Source organism: Brassica oleracea, chromosome C9, assembly GCF_000695525.1.
Source record: "Brassica oleracea var. oleracea cultivar TO1000 chromosome C9, BOL, whole genome shotgun sequence".
Lineage (NCBI taxonomy): Eukaryota > Viridiplantae > Streptophyta > Magnoliopsida > Brassicales > Brassicaceae > Brassica > Brassica oleracea.
The window spans coordinates 13,487,810-13,506,593 of NC_027756.1; the positions used below are offsets into that span (position 1 = coordinate 13,487,810).

At 37.8% G+C, this 18,784-nt stretch overlaps 3 protein-coding genes and 1 non-coding gene across 5 annotated transcripts in view; 2 read left to right on the forward strand and 2 right to left on the reverse strand.

Moving 5' to 3' along the window:
- LOC106318972 (protein TRANSPARENT TESTA 12) overlaps positions 1-1,479 on the forward strand; it is an 8,321-nt gene extending 6,842 nt beyond the window's left edge. The window contains exon 8 of the transcript XR_001265407.1: positions 1,436-1,479. The gene's annotated coding sequence lies outside the window, so the exon portion shown is untranslated. The remainder of the gene's footprint in view (positions 1-1,435) is intronic.
- A 1,861-nt stretch (positions 1,480-3,340) lies between these two features.
- TRNAW-CCA lies at positions 3,341-3,412 on the forward strand. The gene has a single exon. It is a non-coding gene; the product is annotated as a tRNA-Trp (tRNA).
- A 1,157-nt stretch (positions 3,413-4,569) lies between these two features.
- LOC106318483 (phospholipase A I) lies at positions 4,570-11,088 on the reverse strand. 2 transcript variants are annotated; one of them, XM_013756491.1, is made up of 18 exons: positions 10,320-11,088; positions 10,097-10,244; positions 9,930-10,008; positions 9,687-9,840; positions 9,383-9,592; positions 9,050-9,295; positions 8,812-8,974; positions 8,466-8,726; positions 8,267-8,388; positions 7,870-8,031; positions 7,541-7,736; positions 7,301-7,437; positions 6,932-7,070; positions 6,575-6,781; positions 6,017-6,488; positions 5,704-5,920; positions 5,524-5,613; positions 4,570-5,207 (listed from the first exon to the last, which is right to left on the reverse strand). In XM_013756491.1, exons 1-18 carry the CDS (start codon positions 10,866-10,868, stop codon positions 4,728-4,730), a joined length of 4,032 nt encoding a protein of 1,343 aa, XP_013611945.1. In that variant the 5' UTR covers positions 10,869-11,088; the 3' UTR covers positions 4,570-4,727. The 2 variants fall into 2 exon arrangements, with proteins under 2 accessions (XP_013611945.1, XP_013611944.1); XM_013756490.1 differs by having other exon boundaries at positions 6,017-6,491.
- A 4,361-nt stretch (positions 11,089-15,449) lies between these two features.
- On the reverse strand, positions 15,450-16,292 carry LOC106314368 (glutathione S-transferase T3-like). The gene has a single exon (XM_013752246.1). The coding sequence runs from the start codon at positions 16,290-16,292 to the stop codon at positions 15,450-15,452; it is 843 nt and encodes a 280-aa protein (XP_013607700.1).
- Positions 16,293-18,784: the final 2,492 nt, after the last annotated feature.

Below are 18,784 nucleotides of genomic sequence, written 5' to 3' on the forward strand. Positions count from 1 at the left end.
AGGGTTTCACAATGTGATCATGTGGCCGCAAGACAATCAATAATCTCGGCCACAAGCAAGTCTTATACAATCATGTTTTCAAACAATCTAAAACGACCATGGTGCGATTAATCATAGATTCTATATTAGGCCGCACGGCCATACAATTCTATGATGCAAACTATTCAAGTTTATACGATCTATATGTCATGCTGGTCGATATTTTAAAACAAGACGAATGCAATTCATATTCAGTTTTATATGTTTATGCAAACAACCCTAATCAATCGGTTTCTTATTATGAAAATTAGAGTTTTGATTTAAGCAATACTAGAATTTGATTTTAATAATATGAGATCAAGGTTTCAAGGCCTTTAGGAAAATGAGATTTAGGGTTTTAAACATTTAAGTGGCCGATTTTATCAACATGAGGTTAAGGGTTTCAAGGCCTTAAGATTTTAGTTTCGAGATTCAATCAATCTATTAATCTTAAAACTCAGATCATCAATCATTCAATCAAGCAAGAACAATTTAAAATCGGGTTTTAGGGTTTTCATAATTCAGATCAGAACAATCAATCAACATGTTCTAATGAAATCGATTTCAATCTAGTGATTATAAGATGATCAGTTTTAGGTTATACCAATTTTTAGGGTTTATCAAGAACATTAGATTTCCATAATAATGGATTAGGGTTTTAGGGTTTGATCATTATGTTCTTAGATTAATCGGTATACCTTTGTTTGTAGGGTTGAAACCGGACCACCAAAAAGAACGATGAACCTCGAGCTGCACACGGACAGACGCGAGCTGGCTGTCGTCGGATGCAAGCTGAACGGGACGGGACGCGTCTGCTTCCTATCGGGTTTGCAAGCGGCTGATCGGGATTGCGAGCTGGTTGATCGGGAACACGAGCTGGCTGTGATGCGAACGGAAGCTGAGGTCGTCTAGGATCAGAAACACCTTAGGGATGGAGCTGATCGGTTGCTGACGAGCTGGAACGCGAGCTAGGACGAATTAAGGTTCGTCGGGATTAGGTTAAAGTCGCCGGCTAGGTTAGGTTTAAGGGATTGGCGATTTTAGCTTAGATGGCAGAGAACAATCGTGCTGATAACGTGTTGTAAAAGAATTTGAATTCTATATATTTCATTAATGAATAAGACATCCCTTATATAAGATTTACAAGATAGAGATAAAAGAAAAGAGTACAAATCCTAATCCAACTAGATTTAGGATAACTGTTAAATACATAAATGGAAAGATTACATATACAAGGAAAAAGAAATAGAGTTTCCTTTTCTCTAAAGCTTGTGGCCGTTTCTCTCTCTCCTCTAAGGCTTGCGGCCGCCTCTCTCTCCTCTCTCTATGGTTTCGGCTATGTCTCTGTCTTCTAGGGTTTGGACTGGTTATGGACCGGGCCGGTTATGGACATTCATCACTTGATTTATAACAAGAGTGAATATATGTATTTTTATTAAAGAGAGTGAGTTTTCACACCAATTTACACTGTTTTATCAGACAAAACCAGATGTTTCAGTCATAATTGTATAACATATGAACATTGGACACAAAATCAAAAGTCTCCTCTGCTATTTTGTCAACTGTTTTATTTCTTCCTCCTGAATAATAACTGACCTCAAGACTCTGAATCTGTGACAAATATTGGCAGATCACGTCTATTGTAGGCTGCAACATTGGCCAAACTTCTTTTCAGTGCCGGCTCTTACCCAAGGTAACATGGACATTTGCCATGGATCCATAATTTTTTTTTTTTTGTTGTTTTAAAGGTTTATTTCAATATGTTAAATTATAAAAAAAAATATAATTAAGTAAACCTAATTTACTTATTAAAAACCAAAACAATAAGAAATATGTACTCTTACCATTAGTTTTGAGATATATTTTTCTTTATGTTTCAGATCTTAGAGCTCTAGTTAAAGAAATGTAATGAAGAAAAAATATAGAAAATATTTGTAAGAATGTTTATATTCCGTGATTTGCTAAAGCCTATTATATTGGTCAAGACGGCACTGCTTCTTCTACTCCATTTATCATCTTGACTAGGGTCAGAGAGTCAGATTCAAATATAATATTCTTGTAACCAAAGCCTGCCAAAGTTTCTGCAGCCCATTTTAGCGCTTTTATTTCTGTAATAATGGTTGAAGTCGATCTTGTCACAGCTCTTGCCCCTGTACATAATACATGACCTTTCTCGTCTCTGCAAATCCACCCTAGCCTGCTATTCTCTTTGTTCTTATCCAGGTTCCACTGCTCTTGTATTTCAACCAATTCTTGGAAGGTGGATTCCAAGAGCAACCCTGGCTTGGCCATGGAGGAGAGCGGGAGCTATCAGTTCCTCCCGGAGTAACCTGGATACGGTGGTGATAATGGAAGGATCCGGAGTTGCGCCCAACAACTTGGCTGTGTGTCCGATGAGTTAAAACTACCAAGCCTTATGGTTGTACCGATTTTGGTTGAATCCTGATTTTAAGTTCATTGTAATGATGCCCCATTGGGAATATAATAAAAATAGTTAATTAAAAAAATACATATTTTCAAAAGTAAAAAAAAGAAAGAGCAACTCCGGTTTGTAAAAATGGGACTTACTTTTTAGTTTTATTGATTTTTTCTACGGTTTGATTTTTCACTTAACTGAAAGATAAGTTAAAAGAAAATAAAAAATGGAATATTTACGTTAAAAGCTACGTCCAGTCATGTACTAGTATGTTATTATTAGTAGGCTGAACCAATTGAAACTGGTCCAACCTTTCCTGACAAAAGAAATAAAATGGTCCAGTCAATAATTAACTAAATTTAATGAATCCAACCATCATCATCACAATGATTCATGTGCTTTGGTTTTCAATTGTTTCTACTTTCTAGTGTAGTCACATAAGTATTGAACAATAATAATACTCTTTTACCAACCAGCCATTATTATTATTTTTTTGTGATTGGTTGTCTAATTTGGAAAATAAAGTTTATTAACAACCAACCAAAAAGACAAGAACTAGAAGTAACAACATAAACAGCCAGTTTGAAGAACAGTGAGAGATTTATCATGTAAAATTCTTTCCATCACGTATAACTAATGAAAAATATAAAATAAATGATGTTAACCATTTTTTGTAGTGAATAACAAAGTTAGAAAAGCTAACGAAGAAAGGTCACTCACTAGAAAACTATACCATTGAAACCAGGTCCGCATACCTGATCATGTATTATGTGTTGACACTGATGTTATTATTGCTTAGATTTTTAACGATGCTAATAGTGGTTTGGAAAGAAACTAGAGTTTGCTTGAAAACATTACAAAACTATTGTGCGAATATCTATATTGCAAGTGGATACATTAGTCACCGGATTCGTGGCGCAATGGTAGCGCGTCTGACTCCAGATCAGAAGGTTGCGTGATCGATTAACGTCGGGTTCAAACCCCCGGTTCTATAGGATCTTTACTTTTTCATCTCCATCTCCATTTCGCTGTGCTTATGTCATCAAGATTCGTCCAAACGACCTCAAAATGGAGCGTTTCACTGTTCATGCCATTGTTCATGCCATTGTTCACTACGCTCATGCGAACATGCTTGACCATAGTTAGCCCGAGAAGTTAGAGATCTCTCGTACGGTAAAGTCATTGAACGCTCTTCTCTTCGCTTGCGTGGTAGCTAAGGATTACGAGGAAACGAAACGAGTTTACATAGAGATGCATAAGATCGAACTTGATGTCAAGAAGACAAAGAAGAGATGCATAAGATCGAACTTGATGTCAAGAAGACAAAGAAGTATGGAGGGTTCTGCTAGTTCGTCTTACTCCATTATTGCAGAGAGGAAGGGGATAGAGCCGACAAGGTTAGCTTTGGTCTGATGATTGCTGGTAAGCATGGAGAGTATGGAGAAGAACTGGGTTCCGAGTTTTGGAATCATGAAGTTGGTTGTTAATGGACTAGCTAAGGATTCAAAGGTTGAAGAGGCAAAAGAGCTCATTGCTCAAGTGAAAGAGGAGTTCACCAGAAATGTCGACTTGTGGAATGAAGTCGAAGCAGCGTTGCCTCACTCAATGAAAGATATATAATGGCTCCGACCATTACGAGATTGGTATTTTCAGTTACGTTTTTTTTTGCCTATCTTCAGGCTTGACAGCAATGAAATGATAACTCATTTTGGTTTTTTTTTTTCCAGATATAATTGAAGTTCATAAGTATCTTTGGTGGTATTGTTTTCTTGTGGGCATTGAAACTCTTTTAGCATGTCTTAATGGTTAACAATCAACCTATAGGCTATACGCCACATGTGTTTCTATCTGTTATGCTGATCATACGTATAAAATAAGTTTAATTTTACATGCTTACCACAAGGTATGCTGGCCTCTTCCAAATAAATGTAAACAGAGAAGACAAACCCTAAAAATACAAAAGTCAAATCCTATGGCCTATAGAGGTTTTTGATGACACATGTGATTCTCTTCTTTTGTAGTATATTCACAATTCACATCCCAAGCAAAAAGTATAATACAATTCTATCAATTATTCAAATCTAAACAAAAAATATGAGTGAGAAGTCAAGGCATAAAGAGATTTTCACTACCAAAATTTGTAAAAATCTTTATTTCTTGTACCTCTTTAAAGATTTATAAGCAAGAAACTTACTGATATGCAGAAACGAACAAATGATTGTATTTTTCAGTTTTCTTCTCCCTCCGGTCAAAAAAGTATAAAATTAATAAAAAAGAGATTGTTGTCTCCTCTCTATACATTGGCGAGATGACAAGTGTACCTTAGCTTCCGATGAGAGGCAAGAGCTTTCTGAAGAGCAACATCGACACTTGCATTCTCTCTGAACAACATATCATATAGCTGGCAAACAAACTCAGACACTTGCTCTTCTTCGTCTTCCCAAAGACCAGAGCACTTATTGTCGTCTCCGTTCATCTTCTCATGGTCACTATCTTCCCAGTCACTTGTCGCTGTCGGGGTCGGTGGTTCCATCTGTTCCCTTTCGGCTTCCTCTTCTTCTTCGTCTTCTTCTTCTCCAATCTCAAACTTACCGTTTTCTCCAATGTTGTATTCAAATGGGGAACCTTGAGATGTGATTAGAGGTGTCTCTTGCGGTTCGGTTGAAGGACCAATCACAGTTTTGGCACCAGAGTCTAAGAAGGCTTTAACTACAGCTTGTGTTGGTCCAAATGTTCCTGAGTAGAGTATTATCCTGTCTCTCCATGCTCCTACCTGTTTCACAGAATAGGCTTACAAGCATAAGCGTATGTACAATCTTTTCTTACAAACATAAAAACAGAATTACAAAAAAGGAAAAAAACATGAAAACAGAACATGTGGGCCTTCTTCTTATCAGCCTTTCTTATGCTCATCACTAACTTTTTGAGGTTCGAGATTTTGTAACCAGCAACCAAACTTGAATATAAGTTTACAGACACTATTTTTGAAGAAATAGCCTTTTTAGAAATGCAAGAATAAGAATATGTCAACATGAAACTAGCAGATAGCTTTTTTTTTGGTTGTTGTACAAAGGTCAGAGTGCCATTACCATCCAGCGAATGTCATCAGGAGTTAGGTGGGTCGAAGGGACGGTTCTGCGGAACATAAATGCTGCGATTTCTTGATCATCTTCCATCACCTTTTTAAATGAAATTAACAAGTAACATCACAAACAAAATAACTGCATACTAACATCACAGAGAAGTTAGAAATGAGAGCATATTCTTACTTGGGTTTGGCGTCCGATATAACGGTGGATGATATTCCCAACCTGGAAGCATTTCTTGATACGCACCAGATCCGAGATTGAGCAGATGTTGGAAAGAATTGATGCAGCCTTTCGGCGATTGCTTTGCATGACTGATAATATACTGAATTTGACGCTTTGGAGAAACTTATCCGCTAGATCTCCAGGTTCAGCAACCACAAATACATCATTTTGCCAACTAAATGAAACCAGGAAGCAAATGTGTCTATTAACTCCAAATCAACATTTTAGACCTGAGGGTTCTGTGGTGAAAACGGAGAAGTTTGAATGTTACCTTAGGATCGAACCATTAGAATCATTCTGAAGCGCGAGATGTATAATCCCCACTTGGGGTAAATTCTGTAGCTTTTCATGCATTTGACGTAATGGAAGATAGAGTTGTCTTTTTGGTGGAGGAGATGATGGAGGCGACAAAATGGTCTTTCCAGCATGACCTCCGTCCAAGCTAAGTGGTGGAACCATGTCAATCCTGTTAAACTTTTGTGGGCCATGATCAGGAGTGAAGAGAAGGGGGCTCGTTGGCAAGCTTCCGCTTATTAGAGGAGAGTTAAATGGTGTGGGGAATGCAGTTCCCGGAGATGGTTTCGGACCTCCAGGAGTAGCATGTAGTGAAGATAACTTTATTCCATTACTCGAACAAAATGACTCAAGTGCACGAGCGTGATGCTTAACTCTCCCTGAGTCAGGACTATGCTGAGCCTCCACAAGCAAAACATTGCGTCTCCATCCTAGAGAAGGACTGCTCTCTACTGTCATAAAAATGTTAAGTCACTAACTAAGCTAGTAGTTTGAGAAGGTTTTTATCAAGCGCATATAATTTGGAAATATATACCTCTTCTGTTTGGTTGCTTTCCATTCATAAACCGTGGTTTCAAATTCTCACACCACTTCTCATCGTTTAGGAAGGGGAGTGTTAATCTCTCACAGACGTTTTTAAGTACTTGGGAATTGCTTTGTATGTATTCATCAATTGCAGCTTCTAATTTTAGCCAAATCGCTGGATCAGTCTCATCCAACTCCATTCCACAACGATCATCAACTGCATAGATAAAACATATGTATTATGTACGTGGTTAACTAGATTCAAAACACTTCCACATTATAATAATTGGCATGGATTAAAATTTAAGTTTTCCTAGGTGTTCAAGAGGATATAATGTTATTGCACGTTGTAAGTGCTGCGCATTACCTGGGTTGAATCGAAAATATTGTATCTCTGGCAACATAGGAAGCAATGTGCTTAGAGCTTCTTCAACCCGTTCCACTGAGCAAGCACTCTCAATCAGTACTTGTCCAGTATCTAAGTAACGCCATCCACCTTTACGTACCTACAAGATAGTTAGATAAACATTGACAAAATTACTTAACATTATAAATATGATCAGCTTTTATTCGCCTTATGTATAAAGACGGCCAGCTTTTACTCGCCCTATGTATTTCAGTGGGTTTTATCTTATAAACAAAGACTTTTAACAATTTGACCATTTGTAATTGTCACTTGCAGCCACAAATCAATCAACTAAATTTCACAACTAAGAGAGAAAAAAACACGACTTACCCTTGTTGGTACAGAGCCAGAGCCAATCGAAACCAAGCAGTCAATTTTTGTGTCAGGCCATAGAAGTTGTGCTTCTCTAATGGCAAATATAGTAGGATTGTTTGCCACTATTGCACCATCTTGCCAGCGGTATGAATCTTAGGCGATTTGAAAAGCAAACAAAGATTATAAAAAATATCAGCGTAAAGCTTACTTTAAGTCTCAAGGATAAAACTAGAAAAGAAAAAGGTAGACTTGTACCGACTGAAAAATCATCAAGATAATACGGAGCAGCTGATGATGCGCGTATTGCTTGCCAAACCTGATGCTTACAACTTCCCATAAACGCACTTTGCTTGTAGTAGCCAGCTTGATCACTGGCAGTTGATGAAGTTAATGTACTGCCGCCTGAATGATCTGAAAATGCATATGACATTTCCGGAGTTCCAACAGAATACTGCAAACAGAAAACAGAGAGCATATGATACACAAGAGAAGTATAGAAAGGAGAATGTAAAGTGGTATACCCTTCCTAGCAAAATAACAGAGAATACGGAAATAACCAAAAATGATAAAGTGAAGTGTTGTACCTGGTAGTTCCGGAATATAAATGGTTGCGCAGGCATCACACTAACAAGAGTAGATACGACAAAAACTTTCGGAACATTCTTCACAGCTGATTCTATTAGTAAGTCCCCATCCTCATCAGCACACATTTCCTTTAACAGTCTCTCGAACTCGTCTGCGCTATGCTGCAAGACAGTATATTATAGAACCTGACTCCAAGTCATGTAGGAACCAACAAGAGCTATTCGATTTTCTACAAGCATATCTTTTTACAGTTTGAAGGAAATCCTACACTAATCCAAGACGCTAAAAAACATAAAAATGATAAATCCTTATAAACAAAACAATAAAGGACTTCTCTTTAATTTTATGTCGCTAGAGAAGAAGAAATTAGGAATAGACCAAAGGATCTGTATATACCTTGGATCCATGGATGACAACTCTGAAACTTTGCGATGAACTTTTATATAGTTGATCCAACTTTTCCCGCCAACTTGCAGCTTCATTGTCCTTTGGGACAGGTTCAGCAAAAACAAGCTTTCCTAAAGAAAAATCATTCAAAGTAAAGTCCAGAACCAGTAAGTCAACGAAGCTGCAAATCCAAGGGAATTCTACACACCTAGATTCTTGTAAATTTCTTCGCATTGCTCCAGTGTCATAAGCTTGACACCAAGAGCAATAGCTAGCATTCCTCCTGTTGATGTGCCACATATAAGGTCAAATAGTTCATGTATACGCTTGCCACTTCCCTTCTCAATCTCTTTGAGAATCTGCACCGTTGCAAGACCTTTCATTCCACCTCCATCCATGGTGAGTATACGCAGTCCTTGTTTTGGTACTTGCCTACCTTTTATGGAACGTCTCAGAATATCATTTTCTCCTGTCATCAGAGGAACAATATTTTATGTAATGCCCAGCTCAGAGTGTTAAACAGTTATGGCAATATAGCACATCAAGAAACACACCAAGAATTGCCAAAGCTCGAGCTGCAGCTTTATTGACTCGTGGTTCAGGTGTGACAGTCAACCGCATCAATAACGCCCTCAAACTCTCGGAAGTAATCAGAATACGACGATTTTCCAAACAGAAGGCCAAGTTTCCAACTGCTAATAAGGCTTGTCTTTGAACCTAAGGAAAATGAAAACTCAGTCAAAAAATCTGCAGGTTTTACTTATAAGGAGAGCCAAAATGCAGCTATCTTACTTCAGGATTCTTATGAGCACACAGGGATTTTAAGGATTTCAGCATATCCTTGGTGAGCATCTTCTGAGAAACGGAATCAGATACGAAAGCTAAGGTGACCACGACTTGTAGCACAGATATCACTTCGTCTGGGGCCGCAGATTTCAGAACAGTTTCAGTTGGCTTCATTATATCACACTTCATCAGCTGCATTGCCACGCTAACATCTCGAGCAAGAGATGATAAAGCAACACATGCTTGCTCAACCTATCAAACCTGTAGTTATGGTGATTGTTCCCAAAAGAAAGTATGTATTTATTTTCTAGTAATAGCAGAGAACAAAAACCAACATACCACATGGCGATTGTCACTAGTAATCATACTTATAAGCTGCCTCACTGCATTTTCATCTTTACCAATAACAGAACGGTTTCCTTCATCTTGCATTATCTTCACCAATGTAGATGCTAGAAGAGGATGGTGACAGGACGAAGAACGGAATATAAGGGGAGAGAAGGCACTAAGCTTGTGCCTAGATGCCCCAAAATAGGAAGTGTTTTCTGTCTAGCATCATGCAAACGCACCCTTAGCCTACAAACTTAATCATCTAGAGAGTAAAAAAGTGGCAGAGAGATTGTGTGATGGGTTTTCTTCTTACCTCTATCTGTACATTTACTGATCTAAGATTCTCATCAGACACAATTCTGACATTTACAAGAGACAACTGGCGAAGCTGATGCAAAGGTAATATCTCTGGAAGGAATTCAAGGGGATTACCAAAAAGCCGTAGTATTCGTAGCCCAGCCATCGCCCTGCATTTCAATCAAATAAAAAATCAGCCTCCTACCTACTAAATTCAAGAAATGGAAAAATAGAGATATCAGCTATCTGCCAAAATGACCTGAAATCAAGCAGAGGCCGGATGAGTTTATTGTGTTCCAAGGACAATTCGACAAGACCTACGCACTGTCTTAGTTCCGCTGCACAAGAGTTCAAACTAACATCGTACATACCGATTCTCTTTTAGCATTAAGATGCGAATAACAAGTATAAGCAAGTAAAGCTCACCAGGAACAGAGATAAGCATGTTGTTGTCAACTCTAAGAACTTTAAGGTTTTTCAGTTTCCCTATCTCAGGTGGCAAAACTGAAAGTTTATTGTTCTCAAGGCAAAGCTTCTCAAGAAGAGGCAACTCAGTTACTTCAACAGGCATTACCTGCCCAATTCAGTAAAGTTCAAAGCTTTATCACAACATTCTTCATTACAATCAAGAAACATTAAAATACCATACCAACAAACCAACACCAGATAGACTCAACGAGGTCACAGTCTTCCAATGCTCCCCACAAGAGGAAGCAACATCAATAGCCGGAGCAGGAATCGCCGCAGGCATCATATCAGACCTCATCAGCCTCGTTAACACCCCTACACCATCATACTGCTGACCAGAGCCAGCCGCTTTCATCAACGTAACTGCTCGCAAAGGCTCTCTCCGTTTCTCAACTCTCATCACCACCCCAACTTCCTCGCCTTCTCCGTTGAATTCAACCACCACCGTATCATTCGGCGCAGGCAAGGCCACCATCAGCTGCGACTCGAGCCGTAACGCGACCTGGTCCTCGGAATCCCCCGCCGTCCAGTCCAAATCGATCCGGAAACCTAGTTCCGGATCCTCCACCGCGGAGGGAGACGAGCAGGCGGATGACGTTATCGATGTCGGAGATCCGAACGGAGAAGCGGACGGTGATCGGATTGGATCCTCGTTTAGATCGTCCGCGCCGTAAGAGAGACTCAGACGGAAACTCTCCGACGATCTCTTCCACCCTAACCCCCACGACATCTCGATGATCGCCGATCACCACCGCGGGTGGGTGTAATCGCAACCGGAGAGCGTCAGATCAAATCGGTGTGTCGTGGATCGGACTGGATGATTGAGAATTCGAAATTCAGAAGAGAGATCGATAATGCGGATTCGATCAGAGGAGACTACGACGAGTCTTTCATCTCCATTCAACGGAACTCAAATGTTCTTCGTCTTTGATCTTCTTCACCTGAGGTTAGTGATTTTATAAAATGGTACTAAAACGTCGTCGTTGGGTGGAAATATATATATATTTTTTTCAGTTTTTGTAATAAGGGTTATTTTGTTGAAAGGTATAAGGCCGAGGGAAAAGATGTTATAGAAAGCCCATAGTAGTTTTTGAGCTCACCAACTAGGTATCAAATACATTGATGAATAATTTGAAGCTGTGCCTGAGGATATAAAGAAAACATCACTGAAGAGCAGAAGGCAGCATAGACAGATATTGTGTCATGTAAGACCACCTAAATCTCTATAAATTTTGTTTGTAGCTCTAAAAATCTATATAAATTTTTGTTCAGTAAAGAACCATTGTGACTTTCACTAACCATTTCAATTGTTAGTGTTAACAGTTTTAACTTTTGGCTAACTATTATAATTGTTGGTGTTAACAATTATATCCGTTGGTACTAACCATTGTAATCCTTAGTAGTCTATATAAAAAGTTGCAGACAATGAAAAATCATAACTTGAACAAGATAGAAAAATCAAAAACTAATTGTTGGTTAGAAAGAGAGATGAGATTCATTGTTCAAACATTATCAAAGGTCTTTACAAAAACACATAAACATAAATTTTTATTTGTTATTCTTGTGTCTTAGTCTAGAACAAGAATGAAACTTTGATTGTCTTATCTATCATACATATGGATTTTATGTAATCCAAAACTTAGAATATGGTCAAAATGAAAAGTGAGCTCAATTCAATCATTATCCAAGTTTAGCACTTCTGCATAACATTTTTATACTTAGCACTTCTAAATAACATTTTTATTTTAAGGAAAAGCGAAGAATATAGTAAAGATCTTGGGCACGTTGGTGACAAACTCTGCCTTTTGGATTGGTCTTTTGCAGGTTGCAGCGTTCCTCCAAGCTGTGCATGGTTCATGGTTGGTGAATAAAACAATAGTTATGTCTTCCCCTTTGGTTTACTCTTTGATCTTTTTGAAACTACAATTGTGTTGTGATTTGTAATGTCCCCGATTTCTTTTATAGCTACCATTTACTTTGTAGTATCTCTCGGGGTGTTATGGTCTACGATGTTGATGTAATAGTCTGTGGAGTACTACAGGAGGTAGTACATAACATGTTACATGAAGATGGAGTTATATTACAGTTTGTGTATGATTGTTTGAACTTGAAAAAGGAAAGGAAATATATGTGTGAAGAGAAATGGACGTTTTCCATTAAACAAAAGAGAGTTTGCTTGAAGAGGAAGTTGATCATTAAGGCAAAAGGAAGTTTGCTTAAAAGGAAAAAGAAGATTAACAAAGAGATTTGGAGATCTTTACTTGGGGAAGAGAGCCGCGAAATCTAGTTAGTATAAATAGGTTGGGGAAGCTTTGTATTGCATTAACATAGAGAAAAGTTCTTAGCAAAAGGGGTTTCTTAGAAACAAAGAGTTTCTTAGAATCATGTGTTAGGAAGTCCGGGAGACGGCGTGGTTGACAACAAGTTTCACTCCTTTCAAAGAGAGTGTGTTGTAGTGGAGAGACTTTTTCAAGTTTCAGTATCCTCGTGAAGGACATGAAGAGCAAGATTAACCAGGTCTCTTAGATAGGTATCTTAGCATAATTAGGATTTAAAAAAAATGAAAAATTGTAATTAACATAAGAACCGTTTTCTAATTAGGAGTTATAAGAGCATGATTATTGGGGGGTTCTTAGGGTGGGGTTCTTAGCGGAATATAAGAATCTGTCTCTTAACTTAGAACTAAAAAAGCTAAGAACCGGTTCTTAAATAAGAGTTTTAAGAGCCGGTTCTTAACTTTTTTAGTTAAAAGTTAAGAGACAGGTTCTTATATTCCGTTAAGAACCCCCAATAATCATGCTCTAAGAGCATCTTTATCCTTAATACCCTAATGGGTCTCTTAATTTATTTTTAATAGTATTTAAAGAGTTAATTTTGGTAAGAGAGTTGATTAAGAACCTTGAGATTATTTCCTCCTCCATTGCAAGTCTCTTATTTTAGGTTTCTTAAAAAAAATTACTAAACATTTTTTATTAATTTTAATTTTTTATTACATAAAACATAATAAAAGATAACATTTTAAACATAGATTTTAAAATAAAAACATGAAAACAAAGATTATTACAATAAATGAGAATTGTTTGAAAGAAGCATAGGAGATCAGTTGTCGTCTTCGTCACGTCCAAATTTTTCTCAAATATGTTCAACCAGATCAATTACATAAAACATAATAAAAGATAACATTTTAAACATAGATTTTAAAATAAAAACATGAAAACAAAGATTATTACAATAAACGAGAATTATTTGAAAGAAGCATAGGAGATCAGTTGTCGTCTTCGTCACGTCCAAATTTTTCTCAAATATGTTCAACCAGATCATCTTTCAGCTGTTGATGCATTTTTCTATCACGAATTCTTGTTCGAACACCCATCATATTTGCGATATTTGTAGGGATATCCGTAGAATACATGAGATCGACATGTGAACTTCTGTTGTCTTCTGCTTGTTGGAACTCTGAAGGATCAAATTGAGTGTATCCATCTCGTTCGTCTTCTACTATCATATTATGGAGTATGGTACATGCTCTCATAATCTTCCCAATTTTGACTTTATTCCAAAAAAGTGATGGATTTTTAACAATGGCAAAGCGAGCTTGCAAGACTCCAAAAGCACTTTCGACATCCTTTCGGACAGCTTCTTGACGTTGAGCAAATAAAACTGCTTTCGGCCCTTGTGGTATTTGAATAGATTGGATAAAAGTTGTCCATTTCAGATAAATACCATCGGTGAGATAGTAAGTCAAATGATACTCTCTTCCATTGACATAGTAAGTGACTTCCGGAGTATGACCATTTATTATGTCATCAAAAACAGGTCAGCGATCAAGAACATTTATATCGTTTAAGGTACCTGGGGGCCCAATAAACGAGTGTCATATCCAAAGATTGTATGAAGCAACCGCTTCTAAAACGATTGTTGGTTTATCCGAACCACGAGAATATTGCCCTTTCCAAGCGGTGGGACAATTCTTCCACTCCCAATGCATACAATCGATGCTCCCTATCATCCCGGGAAATCCACGATACTCTCCAACGTCAAGTAGACGTTGAAGATCAGCCGGTGTTGGTCTTCTTAGGTAGTCATCGCCGAAGAAATATATAATTCCTTCCACAAAATTCTCCACGCATAACCGAGTTGTTGTTTCACCGAGCCTGAGGTATTCGTCGACCGTATCAGCTGCAGAACCATATGCCAACACACGAATGGCTGCCGTACACTTTTGAAGGGGAGAGAGACTAATCCTTCTGAGACCATCTTGCCTTTGCTTAAAGTATTGAACTTCTTTGGAGAGGCGATCAACAATGCGCATAAACAATGGCTTGTTCATTCTAAAACGGCGTCGGAAGAAACTTTTAGGATACGTTGGAGTATCACTGAAATAATCATTCCATAAACGAATATGCCATTCCTCACGATTTCATTCGATATACGCTCTTTTTTCTTTTTTTTCTTTTTTTTCTTCGTTCTTCTTCATCACGATGAATGGTTAAATTCTCAAAGGCTTGATCAAAATGTTGATCAAAGAGCTCATCAAATGCATCATCAAAAGATTCATCTAAAGGATTTTGAGAAGAAAAAGCCATATATGGTGATTAAAGGATTTTTAAAAAAGATGGTTTTGGTGTTTGGTTTTTTTTTAAAATAAGATGGTAAAGGTGTTTGGTTTTTTAAAGGATAAAAAAGATGGTCTGGTGTTTAAAGACGGATAATGGCACTACGAGAGAAGATGGCTTTGGTTGTTTGGCGATTAATAAGATAAAGAGAGTAAATGGTTTTGTTGTTTAATAAGATAAAGAGAGAAGATGGTTTTGTTGTCTAATGGACACAGGATGAGTTTGTTGTTGTTATGTTTGAAGAGAGAAGATGTGTTTGTGTTGCGATGGATATAGAGAGAAGAAGAGCTTGTTGTTGTTGTTATAAATAAAGAAGATGGCATCAAGTTGATACTACAACTCCAGTCCAAGGCTACAAGACACAGACACATACAGACACTCAACTTGACACATACATGCACTCAACTTGAGACTACAAAACATCTCTCTGTCGCTTCAGTCCAAGCCTGCACTCTGTCACCCAAGCATCCGTGACTCGCTCCAGTCCAAGGCTGCAATCTGTCACACAAGCATCATGTAAAGAGACAAGAACATTAACTTCAAAGATAACTCAACAAGAAGAGGATAACTTAAAACATTTTATAAAATCAATAACCACACCATTACAACAACTAGAGCGAGACTTGAACTTAAGAAATAGAGCAGGAACAAGAACAATAAAATCTAAAGTTAAAACTTAAGAACAATCACAAGACCTAATTAGACAGCAACAACTCGTTAATTAACTTCTTCTTCAGAGCTTCTTCACCATCATCTAGAGGTTCTTGTTTTGCCATTAGCCTGTCCAGAAGCTTCATCTTCGACAGCTTCTCCTTAATAACCAAATCCTCTTGCTTGATTCTCCACATTTTCTGAAACTCATCAAGGTCTTTCCCATCACTGACTTGTTTCTTTCCACGGGCTTTTGCAGCCTTAACACCAGGGGGTCGAGTTGCTCCATCGTCAGCCAGTAAGCAGGCTGAGTGCGAGCCGTTATCTAACTTCTTCCTTTTGGAATCTCCTTGAGAGCAAGCAGAAGAAAGATCAGACCACTTCTGGTCATGTCTAAGCTCTTTCCAAGCATGTTCTAATGTGAACTTGTTTTTGTAGTTGTTGAAGAAGATCTTGTGGGCATGTTTGAGAACATCAGCGTCGTTTTGCCCACTGGTTTTCTCACGAGTTGCTACTTCAAAAGCTCCACAAAACTTTCCCACCATGTCGTTGATCTTGTGCCACCTTTGCTTACACTGTGATGCGATCTTAGGACTAGCCGAGTAGTAGGCTGCTATCCTTTTCCAGAAAGAAACCGACCGTTGCTCATTCCCTACCACATGGTCTTTACTGGTATTTAACCAAGAGCTGATGAGGACATTGTCATCTGTTGGAGTCCACGTGTGTCGTCCTCTACTTTCCACATGACTGTCTGGTTCGAAGTTTGAACCTTCAGTTGCTTGCGTCCCAAATAAAGGAATAGGGAAGGATTCTGAACCGATGCCAGTTTCTTGTTGACTTTGAAGAAGATCAACAAAATTAAAACTCCTATATGGATTGGAATCCATATCTGAACTTGTCTAAGAAGAGAGATGGAATAAGGAGTGTGTTTAATAGAAAGGAAAACGAGTTTGAAAGAGAAAGAGAGAAGAAGGAGTCTGTTTAATAGAAGAGAAAAAGCGTTTAACGCTTTGATCACACCCACAACCATATGGACTTGACATTTAGCTAACTCATATATCTAACATTCATTGCTATCTAACTCATTAATCACACTTCAGCTTTTGACTTTCGGTTTGACATTCACAATCAGATTCACAATCAATTCACGGTTCACAATCAATTGCTATCTACCTACTTTCTATCTAACCAGATTCACAATCAATTCACGGTTCAAAGGCTACTAACCTGAAATGCTCATTGCCTCTTCATCCGTCCAAACAACAGACCTCTTCTTTGAATAAACTTCAAGTCTCTTTATCCGTCCATCTGAAAAGGAAACGCAAGAAACAGAATCAACATTAGAACGATTCCGACACAAGAAAGACTAAGAAACAAATACTAAGACGTCATCTCTTCAATCAATATACATAAACAAACACAAGAACTGATCGACTTAAACAAAGACAGAGACATAAACTATCCAGCACACCCGATTGATATATTGAGACACAGAGACATCATCTGTTGAATCACGAGACACAAACAAGCACAAGCAACGCATGAGACGCATGAAGAAACAAATATTGATCGATATAAACAAAGACAAACTTTTTTCTATCACAAGAATGATTAACAAACAAAGACAGAGACATAACCGAGTTGAATCAGAAGACATAAACAAACCCAAGAGACGCATGCAAGACAACAAACGAATCAATTTAACAACGAATGATTCAAACATAAAAGGAAAACAACTTAGCTTTTTCTTTCGGTTTGATTTCGGTTGAGATAGGTGGAGTGATCAGCTTGAGATACGCGGAGAGCGAGAGATTCGCGGCGGCGTCGAGGAGATCGAGAGATACGCGGAGGTGTCAAGGAGATCGAGAGGGAGGCGGAATCGTCGAAGAGAGCGCCGGAGACGCGGAATCGTCGACGAGATCGAGAGAGAGAGAGAGAGGCGGATTCGTCGAGGGAGACGCGGAATCATCGACCAAAGAGAGAGAGGCGACGATTCCACCGATAGAGACTCCGGCTGATGCCATCGACGAGGAGATTTCATCGTCGCGGAGAGATCTCCGTTTCGCCTTCGGTGTCGCCTCGAGAGAAAGAGAGAAGACGAGACGGTAGTGAGAGAGAGAGATTTTGTATGAATGACACGTGCCCCTTGAAACCCTGTCCCTTCCGCTTTAGATTAAGCGACGTTTTCAACTTAATTACCTAATTTTTATTTTTTTTAAACCAAAAAAACCTAGTGACCCGGTATAGCATACCGCGATAAAGATCATGATTAACCCGAGCTCTTAATTTGGGGTTCTTAACTTATGATTTGACATTTTTTTTGTTTTTTTTTTATTTTTTTTAACACTTTTCAGCTAAAAACTGGCTCTTATATCTCTTATTTAAGAGATGGTTCTTAGCTTTTATTAGTTAAAAGCTAAGAAACGGTTCTTAACCGAAGCTAAGAACCCCACCCTAAGAACCTGGGTTAATCATGATCCCAGAGGATGAAAAAAAATCGATGAAGTCTTTCGTTTCTCTATCTCTTCCCCTCTGTATCTCTTCAACGGCCTGCATCGCCGATCTCTAACTCCCAGCTCGGATTTCCTTCGCCAACTCATCGCAGCGAGTCGCTTCGCTGCCTCCGCTCTTCGTCCTCCTCCGCTGCATCTCCTATGCAATTCGAAGTCTCCACTCCGAATTCTCAGGTTACCCTGACTTCGCTACTACATGGCCTTCTCAATGCAAGTAAGTAATTATTAATTATTTGAATAAAAAGGTACATGATTTGTACGCTTTTTTTTGGGGACAAATTCTTAGAAAGTAAAAGCCATTTTCTATCATTTGGTATAATTTTCAGACTAAATAAATTTAAAAATATTATTTAAATAAATATAGATAGTGGCATATTTTAGTAAAATAATTACATTTTTATATTGTATATATAATTGAAATATACAGTTTTAGTGAGTCTTGTTTGGTTAGATTACACCAATTTGTTTTGTTGTAATTCGCTTTTGTTTCATTAAAAATGATAGATCAATCGGATTGTGAACATTCATGAGAAATTTATTTTATAAACTATGTTAATTTGTTTTGCCTTTTCATTAGCTTTATTATATGTTCGCCATTCTAAATTTATATGTTATTATGTTTAATATTATAAGAAATTTGAGTGAGAAAGTAAGAAAAAATATAAAGAAGTTATTTCAAAAAAAAAAATATATATTATATTTAATTTAAAGCAATTTAATCTGATTATCATGTTGCAGCGCAACATATAACATATGAATAATACCATTTAATTACATAGAAATGTGAAATCATTTTATATCTTTAAGTAAATAAATAAAATCTCTAACATCTTACATTTGAAGAATCTTTAGTAATATATTAGATA

Coding starts and splice junctions, on each gene's coding strand:
- LOC106318483 (XM_013756490.1), bottom strand. CDS start 10,868: ATGTCGTGGGGGTTAGGGTGGAAGAGATCGTCGGAGAGTTTCCGTCTG. Junction 8,975..9,049: donor GTGCTCATAAGAATCCTGAA/GTAAGATAGCTG, acceptor CATTTTCCTTAG/GTTCAAAGACAAGCCTTATT. Junction 7,438..7,540: donor TCTTGATGATTTTTCAGTCG/GTACAAGTCTAC, acceptor AAATCGCCTAAG/ATTCATACCGCTGGCAAGAT.
- LOC106314368 (XM_013752246.1), bottom strand. CDS start 16,292: ATGGATTCCAATCCATATAGGAGTTTTAATTTTGTTGATCTTCTTCAA.